General features: G+C 36.7%; 1 protein-coding gene and 1 long non-coding RNA gene across 2 annotated transcripts in view; one reads left to right on the plus strand and one right to left on the minus strand.

The window, feature by feature from the left end:
- LOC149104480 (uncharacterized) overlaps positions 1-15,943 on the minus strand; it is a 193,773-nt gene that overhangs the window by 152,108 nt on the left and 25,722 nt on the right. The window lies entirely within an intron of this gene.
- LOC149104496 (uromodulin-like) lies at positions 1,615-14,665 on the plus strand. The gene is made up of 5 exons (XM_089270928.1): positions 1,615-1,684; positions 5,713-5,975; positions 6,275-6,395; positions 6,787-6,909; positions 12,299-14,665. Exons 1-5 carry the CDS (start codon positions 1,615-1,617, stop codon positions 12,664-12,666), a joined length of 945 nt encoding a protein of 314 aa, XP_089127054.1. The 3' UTR covers positions 12,667-14,665.

The raw sequence follows: 15,943 nt of genomic DNA on the forward strand, positions 1-15,943 counted from the left end.
ATTGCTGAGAAAAAGGTTAGGAAGTTTAATCACGAAGGAGAAACTTTCTCTACTGGATGTGCTGCTTTTTTTTCTTTGTATATGTTAACATCAAGTTTTAAGTAAACTAATTTCGGGATTACTATTCTAAAGAATTTGTGATAGAGTTGTAAAAGTATTCGGCGAACATATTTCAATTACATTGCAGATTTAAGTTCAACAAACTTTTATTATATTTAGCAGACAAGGTTCACACTTTACATAGAGCAAAAATAGAACGTCTCTTTGGTAGAATAGTTAGCTTGATTAACATGTATGCTGGTGGGTAGTCAAAACACATCTGTTGGGTAATTACCTCAATTCGCAATAATTTAGGTCACGTTAACTTCAAATACCTCAATTAACACGAGTGTTAATTTCCTTTAGAACGTGGCCCTTCTAAGAACTGCACTTTAGTAGGTTTGGCTACGCGTTTTATTATGTATTTCTAACAGCCTTTTGGCAATCGTCCTTAAAAAGATGACGGCGTCAAACTGGGCAAACAAATGACTGGTCGAACGATGAACACTTTTCCGTTAACAAACGTAAAGCTTAAGTGCTTGTACTTTACAATCTTCATCTTTCTCGTTCTTTGCTTGTTGGAGATTCCAAAGATTTTTCAGAACAAGGAATCATAGTCATTTGCATGGGACAAGGGATAATTTTTAATTGTTTTAATGGAACAAGTCATGTCTTGGAACTATCTCAACAGAAACGTCATATCAGTGGGCAAAATTGCATAAATTTAAAGTTTTAGGGCATTTAAAGGAAGTGTAAGCCCTGATTAGGAAATCTTTCGACGTGTACCCTATTGATTTTTCAGCAGCTTTCTCTCCGAATAGTCTTTCACATGTCTGGGTATTCAACATCTACTCTCATTGTAGAATGGACAAATATAAGGGAAAACACGCGGGATCAAAAAGGGACATCATTAACGAAGGAGGCCGTCTTAATAAACTATATATAATGTTCAAAAAAATAACATTCAAACAAATGAAAGTATAACAATAAAATATCTAGATGCAAGACTAAATAGCGGGAATCTGAAACTGAATCATCGCTGCGTTTAGTTTAAGAAAGAATGTTATTTCTTAGAAGGAAAACCGAAATTTGAGAAATTTAATTTCTTCATTGATTTAAGGTTTAAGTGCAGAAAATCTATTTTATCAACGCTTGACGACAGTGAATTAGCTTAACCATGCCTTTTATTTCGAAAAAAAAAACCCAACAACATATAAAATTCAAACTTTCACTAGAGTGGTTCTCCTTGAAATGTATTTAACCAACCTACAGGTAGGTAAATAAATTAATTAAAGAACCGTATTCTATTTACTCATTAAAAATGCACAATTAGACCAGTTGGTTTATATGTACTTTGTGGAGTGCAGTCTTTTGCCAGGCGAATGAGTAACATGATTGGTTTACGTCTGTTATCTGAGCACTGTTTTAACTTGAAACCATATCATACCGTCTTTCATCAGTCGTTGTTAGCTTTTGCTGGAGCTTAATTCGACAAGACATCACTGGTGATTATTCAACACTGTATTGACTTGTATCTGAGAGTTATTAAGTGGAGACATCCGCGGCAGGTTAAGAATGAGTTTCTCTCTGCTTTTCGTTCTCGTGTCATGGATTTCAGTAATCCCTTGTCCAACTCGGGCGCAGGGTGAGTTTAAAAAATTTCTATTTACCTGCTTTTTATTTTATAGATACTTTCTTAATTTTAAACTCAGCGTTCCCCAGTGTGGTTAAAGATGGCTGTTAAAGGATTCTTGATAATTCAAGCAACGAATCTTTAGTCGGAAATTATACCTAATTTGTTCGAAGAAGTATCACATTTTTTCCATTCTGTATTACGAGTCAGCGCAATAACTCTTTGTACTGTATCAATCTTGTTAAGCGCGGACAGTGTGACGAGAAGAAAGAAAGTCAAGCGTAGCAAAAACCGATATTGTCCAATTTTTGAAAATTAAGTGATATGTAAGCAAGCCTATCTACTTCTCTTGTTGATCGAGGGTTAGTCTGTAGTCCTCTGGTTGAATCGGGAACCAAGATATTCGGGTGATGATCTCCGATAAGCCCTAGACTTGGAAGCGATGTGATAGAATGCTACATGCGTTTGTCTTCATAGCCAGTTCATTCAGGAAAGTGCCGCACTGTCAGCACGTAAAACGAGGAAGTGAGACGAATCTTAAACTAGCTTTACCTCTAATACATAAAAAGGCAAATGACAACAGTTTGAAGAAACCATGTTTAGTTGTTTAAAGGTTGATGCTGAGTATTTTTCTCGTCATTGGAAAAAGGTGAGTAACAGTTATCTGGAGGTGCTACTGTAAATCCTTGGACAGTAACTCGATCTTTTTAAGTCTAAAAAAAATATCCTGTATGAGATACGTGCATCGTCTGAATACCCCATCATGTATGAGATACGTGCATCAGCCATGTTTACGAAATTCCTATTACTTCAATTTTCTTATCTTGTATTTTAAACCTAATTTTACTTTATAATACATGTATATATAGCTCATGTTTTTCATTAAAACGTTCAGTTTCCTAGCGCTAGTAGAATAATCAACTCTGTATTATTTTGGCCTGTAGATCGAAACTCACAATGATCTCAGAGGAAGTTGCTGCTGTTTGTCAAAAACCACCCACAACCCTGGCAAATTTAAGCAGACAAGAGAACTCTGATCTGTTATTTATTTGTTGGGTTTGGTGTTCGTTCATGTAAAAGCCTTCCTTGTATAATACGATACAAACGCAGAACTCGAGAAAGCGCTGTTGACATTGTGATGGCAAGAATAAAAAGAATTTATATTTTAATTTTTTTTCGTTTTCTTGCAATTTTTTTGCAACTGAAAAAGAATTTAAAACATAGTATAAATTAACGTGAATTTAAGATCGTGCAGTGGGTAAAAGTCAGCTGCTAGAATATGTGTTATAACAAGAGAAAATTTAAGGAGTGTTAAAGCGCGCAATTTAAGGAGTGTTTAAGCGCGCAATTTAAGGAGTGTTATGGTGCGCAGTTTAAGGATTGTCAAAGTGCGCAATTTAAGGGGTGCTAAACTGCGTAATTTAAAGAAAGAGTCTTATTGTGCACAATTTAAGGAGTCTTAAAATGCGCAATTTAAGGAACTGTAAAGTGCGCAATTTTAAAAGTCTTTAAGTGCGGAAGTTAAGGAGTGTTTAATTATGCAAATTAAGGAGTCGTAAATTGCGCAATTTCAGGAGTCTTAATGTGCGTAATTTAAAGAGCCTTAAAGTGCACAATTTAAGGAGTTTTAAAGTGCGCTATTTAAGGAGCCTTAAAGTGCGTAATTTAAGGAGTCTTAAAGTGCGCTATTTAAACAGTCTTAAAGTGCGCAATTCAAGGAGTTTTAAAGTGCACTATTTAAGTAGTCTTAAATAGCGTAATTTAAGGAGTCTTATAGTGCGCAATTTAAGGATTGTTAAAGTGCTTAATTTCAGGAGTCTTAAATTGCACAATTTAAGGAGACTTAAAGTGCGTAATTTCAGGAGTCTTAAAGTGCGCTATTTAAACAGTCTTAAAGTGCGCAATTCAGGGGGTTTTAAAGTGCACTATTTAAGTAGTCTTAAATAGCGCAGTTTAAGGAGTCTTATAGCGCGCAATTTAAGGATTCTTAAAGTGCTCAATTTCAGGAGTCTTAAAGTGCTCAATTTCAGGAGTCTTAAAGTGCACAATTTAAGGAGGCTTAAAGTGCGTAATTTAAGGAGTCTTAAAGTGCGCAATTCAAGGAGTCTTCAAATGCCAACATTTCAGGAGTCTTAAAATTCGCAATTTCAGGAGTCTTGATGTGCGAAATTTCAGGAGTGTTAAAGTGCGCAATTCAAGGAGTGTGAAAGTGTTTAAGTAAAGGAGTGTTAAAGTGCGCAACTGAAAAAGTCTTAACGTGCTTAATTTAAGGAGAGCGCCCAAGGGAACTTGAAAATGTATATATTACATAAGGCATTTTTTGGTGATGTTACGAAAGTTTTTTTTAAAGAGGACTTGAAGAGATACTGATAATGATCCAAAGTGTTTCCGTGGTTCAGTACCAAGTTACAGAAACACTCGTGAAAGTGTCAGAAAAATGATGGGAACACTAATAATGTTCTTCTATTTTTCATTTACAGTGTAATGACTAAATTGGCCGTTATCGTAACCAATACCCACCTCTAATTTATATTAACAATACTCTTAGCAGAGGTTGTTTAAGCGCAAATTCTAAAGATAAGTTTGCCGGGGTCTAGACGCAATAGCAAACTTATTATCGATCAATTAAATGCGAATTATTTTGTAAAAACTTGCCATAGATTAAAACCCCGCATAAATTTCCCTCAACCAGAAACGTTTTGACTAAAACAGTAGCTAAAATTAAGTTCAGGATGTAAACCCAACATAGACATCGTGTCTTGTATTAATAAGCCATTTCCTAAGCAATCTAATTTCGGTCTTGCAGCACGGAATTTTTCGTAAGACTTTATCAGTCCACAAAAGCTAATATTTCGAGGGGACGATTCCATCTTTTGCCATAGAGTGAAATTTGGGCTCCCCAACTGCTAATTTTTTAAGCTAAACTTGAAAAGCTGGATCAGCACTCTCTATGGCCAGAATATTAATATACTGTCTGAATAGACAGGTGGCAAAAACAACGTTAACGAGAATATTATATTGATATAATACCAAATTCTCACAAGGAAAGTAACTGAGAAATGTGTGATGCTTGGATTGGAGAATTTACGTTTGATATCAGCAAGCGTAGGATTAAAAAACAAGCCGCCACTCGCACTTTAAAAATCGAATTTAAGGTTTAGACTTTTTTTACGTTCTTCGCTAATTATCACTAAATTACGACTTCGAGGTGTCCGGTCTTCAAAATATTTGTAGTTTGCAATTTCATTCAAACACTACGTAAACGATTTAACCATAAGCGTCGAATGTTTAAGAATGAATTCACTTGAGGTTCGAGTAACATGTGGACAAACACTTTGTATTGAGATTATTTACATCGTTTTGCAAACTTCTGTTTGACTGTTTTAAAATTCTCCTGAAGAAAAAAAATCATTTCTAACAACAGAACATATCGAAAAAAACACTTGAAAGTGCTGGTGAAATGAAACTTATCGTAAATTTTTTCCTGCGTTTGCACTATTTCTTCGAACTTTGAAATTTATTTTCTCCAGTTCCCATAAATAAAATGTTCTCAATGTTACTCAAGGCAACTATTTAATACTATCTTTAGCTTTAAGAAAATGTAAAAGGGACTGAAAAGTACCTAAAATTATTCTGGTCCACTAGAAACTGAAATTTCTCTATTTATCATCAGACTTCTTCATAAATTCTTCAAAAGAAGCGATGACACTGAAAGGTGAACTCTGAAATACATCCTACAGTTATCTTGAAACCTTACAAGACTTAGCAAGCGGAAAAGAAAATTGCGACTACGTTCTCGGCTCCCCTTTAAGAAAGTTATTTCATATTTGGTGTCAGAACGATAACGAAGTCGTTAGAAATTATAGGTTCACAGATTTGTTTATACAAAGGTCTGGCAAAAAAAAAAAATTAACCTTGTGCATGGGGAGTAAATCGAATTGCAGATATACTGCATGTTTATAAGAGACACTATGTACTTGTTTCAGTATTTCTCTTATTTATTATAAGCTCTTTAAATAAGCATGTGTATATTTTTTCAGATGGAGGACGTGAGCTGTACTTTCCAGCCTACTATTTCTATGCTGAGAAACATTTAGTAAACCATTGGATAAAAACCATGACTGTCAAGAACTTGGACGAGTGTGAATACCGTTGTTACCTGGATGCAAACTGTGTCAGTCTTAATATTAGGAACAAAGATCATGACAGTGGAACACACAAATGTGAGCTGAATAACTCCACTCACCTGGAGCATGACGGGGATCTGCAAGACAGCCCGCTTTACTACTATCGTGGCGCCGAAGTAAGTGACTAACATTTTTTTTAAAATTTTGTTTAACTTTTCGCCTTCACTTGTTTAATAAGCCAATTTATACCAAGGATAACGGGCATAAAAGCTCTCCACAAAAATAAAGATGTTAACATTTGTGCATAAATTACTTTTCCTACTTCCTTGTTAAGTCGGCTAAAGTCGGCTGACAAGAATTTCAATTCTAATTGTGAAATAAACCTATATCTTGAACAGTCGTTCATATATTTATTCTAACAACGAGATAGCATTAGATTAATTATAAGCAACTATATTTCTTTTCTGTGTTCCAGAACAAGTGCGGAAAGATCGGACGGAAGTGCGAGAACAACTCAACTTGTCAGTCCGGTTTTACACAGAAAGGATATCGATGTTCGTGTACTACTGGGTTCGAGGGCGAACACTGTGAGAATGGTAACTATGCTACTCCTAACATACCCTTGTGTTGTAATTATCGTTTAGCGCAAATTTCGTTGAACATCAAACATTCTGTGGTAGAAGTTAAAAGTTTGAACATCCCGTTCTTAACATATTGACATTAAAACGCGCATATTTCTAGAAAATTAGTTCACCATGATTTTTGACTCTCTTCAGTAACCGAATTTTTCGGTCCTTCCCCGAGACAAATTCTCGATCACTTAGAGACAGCTTCTCGTTAAAATTCACAGTTACATTGGCTCTTAAAACAAAGTTTAACTGATACTCCAAATTTTATAATTTTCAGAGGTAATCTGACGAATTAAGGGAACTTAGTTGCTACCCCGATTCAGTGGATCCTATGAAACATGTTTTACCTTAACTTTAGATACTGATGAATGCGAGAGAGGCTCTCACAACTGCCACGTGAACGCCAGCTGCAACAACACCAAGGGAGGGTACAACTGCTCTTGTAAAGACGGATACACTGGAGATGGACAAAATTGCGCAGGTTTGTTTCATGTCTGTGTATAGCATACTTTAAGCCAATGATACATGGTTCAACATTTGTTGAGCAAGTAACGAATGTTGCAGCTGCTGTTCAACAAATGTTGAACAGTGTATCATGTGATGTTGAACGTTGAAATCAGGGCTGTTATTAGTAGCCGGCAGCCGGCGATTATCGCCGGCTACTATGACGAAAATCGCCGGCTACTTCACTTACGAAGTGACACCGAAAGTTTAGATACCGAATAAGTCACTCAGGGCTGGAAATAACAGTCGGTCATCGGACATTGTCCGATCACATTTTAAATATGTCCGGCCAATTTCACATTATGATCGTACATGATGTCCGAACATTGATTTTCAGCAACACCAATTTACTGTCCATCCCTAAAATTTAGTTAGATACATTATTAAAAGGCTTGAAATTGCGACCGGTACGGTCGCCAATGGGGCTAAAATTTCATCTTTGGCGACCAAAAATTCTGATTTAGTCGACAGCCGAAAATACGTCTGCGTTCACAGCCTACCATAATGGCGACAAGTTAAAGGTTATTTGGTGGCACAGAATTTACTGGATCACCAGGTTACTTACTATGAACTATACTTATTTCATTTAGCAAGTATCCTGTAAGAAACTGCGCTGAAAAAAGTACTTATATTCAACAAAATGCCTTCAACTTTTGCCCTTTGGATTTTCTTTGGAATTATTTCAGTGCCAATTCATTAATCCTTTTTTGAAATTTTTGGTTTGTCGTCTGTTTTTCACGCCATTTGACATTACCAGAGATATTCAGGTCAAGCTATATAGAGAGGTTTTGGTCAAATGGGCCATTTCCAAGTTGGACTAAAACGAGGCCTGGTACACAGCCGTTCAGATGAAAACGAATTTAATTTGCATGCGAAAGGGTGGACACCAAGACTCCCTATGAGAAAGACGCAAAAGGTAATTCTGAAATGGCCTGTTGGGTCGTCTTTAACAAAATTCCCTTTTTTCTTGTTTTCTTCGACAACATTGCAGAATTAGTATCATTTCAATATCATTATTATTTTGCACTAATTTTCCCACAACTTACGATCTTTCATCGACCTTCTGAGAAGATACTCCTTTTCTTTGGCCATCTTAGCTCAATAAGAAATAACATACAAACTGCGGTGACAAACATGACAATAAAACGCCGAATTGATGGTGTGGGAACGGGCTTTCCTTTAGGTCCTGTTTTGGCCAATATCTTTATGTGCCATTTTGAAGAGTAATGGTCTCTCAACAACAACGCTTGCCCTTCCATTCGGTTTCGTTACGTTGACGATACCTTCACCTTGTTCGACAGTAAAACATAGCAACTCAGTTTCTACACTATAACTGTCGTCACGCAAGGCTCTAAGGGCTGTGCAGAAAAAAACGATATCCACTTGAACGTTAACGATACCACGATCACTGATCAACAACAAGTGGCTGAGGAACTGGTGGAGTATTTCGCTACCGTTGCAGACGGTATTGGAAGCCAAGCGGCTGATCTAAGATCTATTGACGACTTTACGAACCACTCTTCTGTTCAAAGGATACAACAAGAACACAGGAGTTCTGAAGGAGCTCTAGAAATCAAACCAGTCACGCAGAAAGAAGTCCTTCGGGTCCTCGAATCACTTGACGTGAACAAAGCCACTGGTAACGATGGTATCCCAACAAAGGTCTTAAAATCTGGCGCTGAGGAGTTATCAAGTTCTTTGACTACTCTGTTCAACTCCGGTATAAACAAAAGTGTATGGCCTACTGAGTGGAAGAGCGGAGATTGGGTTCCAATACATAAAAAGGATGACAAAATGGTGAGAGAAAATTACAGGCCAATCACACTGTTACCATGCGCAAGTAAAGTCCTAGAGAAACTAGTGGGGGTGCAAGTGAACTTCTGCTTCCATGATCGTATATATCTGCATTCTTCCGCCTATCGTAAAGCGCATAGTTGCGAAACAACACTGATCAATTTAGTAGAAAACTGGAGACTTGCTAGGGATCAAGGAAAAGTAGTCAGTATATTATCAACAGACATGTCTAAGGCGTTTGATTCTCTCCACCCACCGCTACTATTGAGCAAGTTTCGGGCATACGGTTTTCGAGAGAATACCGTACAACTGCTAAATAGCTACCTCACAGACCGGAAATATCGAGTTAAGATCGGTCGTCACGTCAGTTCGAGTCGACTGGTAAACCGCGGCTGTCCACAAGGCTCCGCCCTTGGCCCGCTGCTATGGAACATTTTTCAAAATGATCTACCCTATGGCCTCAATGCGAAATTGTCGATGTACGCAGATGATCACCAAATTTATCATATCGGGGACGACCAGAGAGCCGTTACATCGCAACTCAAGGAGAGTGCTAATTTTGCTACAAATTGGTACGGCTCAAATCTCTTAGCCGGGAATATCAAGAAGTACCAAGCCATGAACATCGGCTTTAGTCAGAGCAATGGTAACATCCATGTAAACGGAGAGGAAATCAAGACCTCGGATAATCTTCAGCTTTTAGGCGTGACACTAGACTCCGATCTTAGTTTCTCCGACCACATAAATCTTAGCTGTAAAAAAGCTAGTCAAAGAATAGGCGTTTTAATGAGATTAAGAAACCTAATTCCTACGCAGTTAAAACTAACATTGTTAAATGCGCCATTTTACCCTACGTTACCTACTGTCACTTAGTATGGCACTTTTGTAAAGCTAGTGATACCAGAAAACTGGAGAGAATACAAGAAAGAGGCCTCAGAGCAGTTTTTAAGGACAACAGCTCAAGCTATAATCAACTGCTCGCGAGGGCTGGTCTGCCCACATTACTTAATAGACGACTGCAAGACCTCTCTACTTTGATGTATAAAGTTAAACATAAGTTATGCCCCTATTATCTCTGTGATTTTTTCAGCAATAACCCTAGTACGTATAACTTAAGACAATCTGACTTTACAATGCCAAGGTTTAACTCGGTGAAATATGGTAAGCACTCGATCAGATATCTAGGACCCAAATTGTGGTCAAAATTACCAAAGAGCATGAGAGAGGCCACATCTCTCAGCACTTTTAAGACGAACATCAGAAATCTCAACAATCTTGATGCATTACTAGATGATGGCTGCAGAGGCTGTCTCCTCTGCTCCTCCTAAAGAACTTTTTTTAAGTATGTATTATTGTATTATAAAATCCACTGTACATAGTCCCATAACATCTTTTAACTTGGATTTAAATTTTACTATTGTAAATAGCTTTAGGCTTTTTTTTTTTTTTTTTTTTTTTTTTTCTAATTTAACTCGTTTTTGTTATGTCCCCGTATTAGTAGGGGAGTTTTTCCCCAGCTAGGTGGTTGATGACATTCTTAATAAAGTTTCTATCTATCTATCTAATTACCAAATTCACCGTTGAATTTGAAGAGAATAGTACAATCCCTTTCCTGGATATCCTCATCAAACGCCACAGTCATACTTTGTCAACATCTGCTTACCGAAAGAAGACCTTTACCGGCCTGTACACAAAATGGGACTCCTTCTCACCTAAGGAATACAAAGTAAACCTCATCCGCACGCTCACGTTTCGTTGTTTCCGCATCTGTCAATCACGTCACGTCAACTGGTCACAACTTAAAATGGGACCACTTTGAGATATTAGCAAAAGATCTGTCAGTTACACATTCCAAGATAAAGGAGACTCTTCTAATTAGGGAGCTGAAACCTTCCCTAAATGATAATGTTGGCAGCGAAACACTTTGTCGTTATTAGTTTGCACTTTTAATATGCAAAGTTTTCCAGCTTCTGTCATTGTTATTGTCAATTACTTATCTAAAATTCAGTTGTTATTCCTCTTCTAAACGTTCACTTCTGAAGATGTATGTCGAAACATAGGAAACGCCAAGTTGAATGAATTTTGTTCTCCAACATGCGTTTTATTGTCACGTTTGTCACCGCAGTTTGTGTGTTATTTCTGAGAAAATAATTTTGAAATCCAAGTTAGTGGATCCAACATGGCCGGCTAAATGACGTCATACGACGTCATAACAACAGAAAAAAAACAACAGCTTATCTTGTACGAATTTTTAAGCAAGCCAAGAGATCTCGTTATACGTAAAATGAACTTTCCATGTCTTAGTACAACGAAAACCCAGAAGGTGCTTCTGTACACCCACTCCTCCCTTGCACTACGGTCAGGCCGGTGCGAGAGAGGAAAATAAAGCACAGCATGACTCACAATGCTTAACACACAGAGTCGGTTTCATAAACCCTTGGGGTGGAAACGCAAGAAGATATCATAAAAATATAATTATTAAATCACATTCTATCTACCAGATAGAATGTGCAATGTAATTTGGTTCATAACATGAGTATCCTTACGTTGCTTAAAATTAGTTACAACCTGTCCGTAAGGAATTGCTATCCGCTCCATCCCCATTGTGTGTAAGACACACCTCAATTGGCCATTTTCGTATTCTCGGTGTTGGACTGGAACTACAATTGTGGACAAAAGTCCTTGGGACACTTATGTAATGTAACGAATTATCTGTGTTTTAGAATTGAAATTTGAAAATAAAAACAAACAAAAAAAAAAAAACGCTGCTATATCATTTAAAAACTCGTTGCTGTCCCCCCTCCCCACCCAACACAATGTTGAAAATCAGGTGAAATTGCAGGTACTAGTTTTCAACATTGTATGGGACATGGGGGGCGAGGTTAGGCAGGTGTATTGTATTTGCCTCTGGTGTGTGAGCAAAAGCACCAAAAGTGCAAATTTGTCCCAAGACTTTTGTCCATGATTGTACCTTGCGACTGCGGCTAATGCGGGGAGTATTTTCAAAGGCACATGACTCTAATCTCTTTTTAATGTATTCAACCACACGAGCCTCTATTCCAAGCTACAGCCATGGTCACAAGCGTTAGAAATCGTCATTCTTTCGCATCTTGCCCCTCCCTACCCCTATGCAATGTTGACATAACACTTTAGTCCAATACAAGTTTGCATTATACCATTTTCCAACATTGAAAGGGGGAATTGGGTTGCCGATACTCATTCTGTAGATATCACGGTTATGACTATTTTCCAACACAATTTTTTAATGGTTGCAGTTCCAACCCAATACCGAGAACACGAAAATGTTCTATTGGTACAACTCTTCCTATTTCACGTGATTTACACCAATGGAAATCTAGTTCTTTTATGTATTTCATACGCCAAACGAAAAATCGGAGAGCATTAAAGACACTGGAGTTTCTCTCGACTGCGCATCGAGCAACTGTATGATGCACGCTAAAGCATGAATCAATTCTTAATTACGTATTTCATTGATTTACTTTTTTCGTATTGTTCAAATGTCTTTTTGTCTTGATCACATATTTATTTACACATTTGTGTATTTCCCTTAGTTGATGTATGTCACTGGCAAAATTACCAAAATCTGACAGATGCAGAAAGAAAACATGACTACGTAACAGTAAACTACAAATGTGACGACACACTCAATGGCTGGTATCGCTTCCAAGGAGCTGCAGGCACAAAAATGGCAACTACATCCCCAGGGACTGGAAAATGTGGTGCGTCCCACTCTGCCTGGTTGAGTGGTGGTCATCCTACAGTGGCTGAGGGTACAGTCAGAAGAAAAGTCTGTATTACTACGTTTAGAGGAGCCTGCGACAAAGAAGGCTTCGTTAAAGTAAAGAACTGCACCTCCTACTATATCTACAGATTTTTTAATATAAATGCGTGTCCCTTCCATTACTGTGGCACTGACTAATGCAGTTACAAATGGCCTTACTGTTAAAACAGATATCGATGGCTATTTTTAGACGTGTTTGCCGGACGTTTGTTTTCCTTGGTCTTCTTTTCTTAGTTAGTTGTTTGTTTGTTTGTTTGTTTGTTTAATTCTTTGTTTATAAACAGTCTGCTGAGGAGAGAGTCAAAATGGTCTGCAGCAATTTTGAGTAGTCTGCCGTTTTAACTCTCCCCATTATAACGTAATGTCTGAGGCCAGATATCTCTCAATTTGCGCTTCTTATAAATTACTGCTTTCTCTTAGCACGATATCACATATGGCTCGCTAAAACAAAAAATGATCATCCAAATCTTACGCTTTTCATATGCACACTAAAATCACAATATGAGATAGAAACAAAAAGTGGAGACACGAAGAAATGGAAACCTCTTACAGGATATATGAGGATTTAATTAATATTTTAGATTATATTTTCTGTAGGGTTATCTATCTCCTACCATTAATCTATTTCTAATCTCCTGTCAGATGCATAACTCATTTTACTTTTAATGTGCCACATGCCTTTGGTCTATTTTTTTATGTTTCTGTACTACAACCTCAAACTGTAATGATAACTAGCTATTTTTCTTCTCAGTTTTTTTTTTCTTTGCCCCTTGTCGTCACTGTATTTCTTAATTGTGTAAGTCGTGTAACTGTATTTGTTAGTAATGTAAGTCGTTTAGTTATTGTAATTTAAATAGTGTAAATAATTAGAGCAATATAATGTAAATAGAGTTAGTGTTGTAAGTAAGCATTGGTTTCCCTTGTGTTATTGCAAATAAAAGAAATTAAAAAATAAAGAAAAAAAAAATTATAACGTAATGGCTGAAAGACTAGACGAAAGTGAAGAAACACCGCTTATTATTGGAAGAAAAGCGAGGTGAAAGGTCTAGCATATTAACTTAATAATTTTTTTTCAAATATTTTTGTTTTGTAACTGTTCGATGATTTTTAAATAAAATTATTGTTATAATAAAATAATAATACTAATAATACTAATAATAATAACAAACTTTATTTATAATAATAATAATAATAATTGGTCGTTTATTTACCAGCGTGTCTCGTGTTTCGTTGCGTTACTTCGCTTATTTGTGTGTTTGTTCGTTTCCTTGTTATCATATCTCTTTCTTAACCTTGATGTGTGTTACATTTTGCTACCGTTTGCTTGTTTTTCTTTTACGTCCTTGTCTTCGGTTTTTTTTTTTGTTATATTGTCTGTGTGTTTGGTTACGATGACATTTTTCAGAGGGGAAATTTTTTCCCTCACGTGCACTCTCTTGTATATTTGCTCGCTAATTTAAGATAAGGCGGTAAATTATAATGCATGGTATTTGTGCTATAGTATTGGGAATTTAAAAAGAAAAACAAGAAATAAAAAAAAGTTTTAATCTAGTATAAAATTTGTTAATGTACCTACATAGATAACTACCTAAGTAGGAGGGGGTGGGAAAGGGTTAAAGAGTATTGTTCACCTTAGCTTAGTCTAAATTAGTGAAAAGATTTGATTTGTTCACTTAAATGAGTGCTTGATTGCAACGATCATTCAGCAGTTCACCAACAAAGGTGAATAGTGTAGCAGTTTATGGAAATAGCATTATCTAATAGTTATAGCGTGATGAGGAAATGCTATTTAAGCATTTCTTTTGTTTAAGCTGATTTCTTCACTGCTAGCTCAAACTAAGCACGTGCGCGTCATTATCACATAACGAAATACTTGACTATAGTTCGACCCGTACACCTCTTATTTGTCTTTAATAAAATTAACTTAAAATTAGTATTGTAAAGTTACATAGACAGTTAGTAGAGTAAACCGCTCTAGAAATAAATTTCATATATACTTTTTTTTATTATTATTATTATTTCAATCTCCTTGATAATAACTCGTCATGACCTTCGCTATTTTAAAATAACTTATGCAAAATACTCCTGGCACTTTAAAATGTATGAATATAGTAATAAAATGCTACCTTAAAACTGGCTAAGTTGTCTGCTTGTACTCTTTCTGAGATATAAGCACCTAAAGCTGAAATAAAGAGGTTTTTTTTAACAGATTTATACTGTGGCTATGGCATAACCTATTATGCCATTGAGATGACCATAACTTGTTCACAAATATTTGGGCATGCAGCATTGTTGATCCGTCAAAGTTCAACTGCCCGAGAATGTTGGAGCCACTTTAGGGAAAATATTAGATGTGTGTAGCATCAGGATATAAAAAAATACATTCATGATATTGAAAAATCTTGAAATTCATTAGTTACAACAATTTGTCTTAAGCATAGGTGTACGGCCTTTAGGGGAGAGTGGAACCACCCCGCCAGCACCCCTTGGTTTTGGAAATTATTACTTTTTTTCAGGAAAAACGATGATTCGGTTAACAGCACTTGGGAGAAAACATTCTAAAATACTGCGGTGGGCGTGATTTCCAAAACTCGTAAATAAATGTTTACTTTTGATGAGGACTCTGACCTGGAATCTGTATCATCTGTAATTAGCATCATGTTGTGATCATTCCAGTATATCTGCTGCTGACCTGAAGTATCGATGGCGCCCGGAAGACCCCACCCCACCGCTATCAAGAAAGTACCCTCTTTTTGTTTGTTTTTAATGTTTCAAGGCCAGTAAGCTACTTTCTCTGACATTTTCCTTGGAAAGAAAAAAAGAAACAACAACAACAACAACAACAAAACAACAAAAAAACAAAAAACCGCCTCAAGTGATTTGAGGGAGCTGTGGCATTCTGCTGTGGAAGAGATACTAACGAATGAATTGTGTATCGGGGAGTTCTACGATATCGTTTTCGTTCCCAACTGATTTCCCATCAACAAAACAATGACAAAAGAGTCATACTAGACAAAGACCAAAAATTAAGTTTCTGTGGTGACTCTGCAAAGGGCTGTTTTAATTTTGAATTTCTCAACGAAAAGCCGTTATAAATTTGTTATCGAAGTTTTCGTACGCGGTGTTTCTTCAGTACGTCCAAATTGTTTGCCATCGCGATCATAATATCATCTCTTCTAAATGAATGAATGAATGCCGGATGAACAAAGGAACAAAGGAACAAAGGAACGAACGAACGAACGAACGATCGAATGTATAGATTGAGACGAGTACGAAGACGCGCTTGAGTACGCTGCATGAGACGCTCGTGTCTCTGAGTAGAGTCCAGCTTTTTCAACAAGTCCGAATGGTCCATCTGAAGGCAATTGGTTTTGCTCCCAATAATTGAGCTGAATTTTACCATTTATTTGAACGG

This window comes from Orbicella faveolata, unplaced genomic scaffold (assembly GCF_042242905.1).
Source record: "Orbicella faveolata isolate gen_17 unplaced genomic scaffold, um_ofav_v1 contig_34, whole genome shotgun sequence".
Taxonomy (NCBI): domain Eukaryota; kingdom Metazoa; phylum Cnidaria; class Anthozoa; order Scleractinia; family Merulinidae; genus Orbicella; species Orbicella faveolata.

Excerpts from the sequence above, each read along its gene's own strand:
- LOC149104496 (XM_089270928.1), top strand. The coding sequence starts at position 1,615 with ATGAGTTTCTCTCTGCTTTTCGTTCTCGTGTCATGGATTTCAGTAATC. Across the intron at positions 6,396-6,786 it reads GGGCGAACACTGTGAGAATG|ATACTGATGAATGCGAGAGA; the intron begins GTAACTATGCTA and ends CCTTAACTTTAG. Across the intron at positions 6,910-12,298 it reads AGATGGACAAAATTGCGCAG|TTGATGTATGTCACTGGCAA; the intron begins GTTTGTTTCATG and ends TATTTCCCTTAG.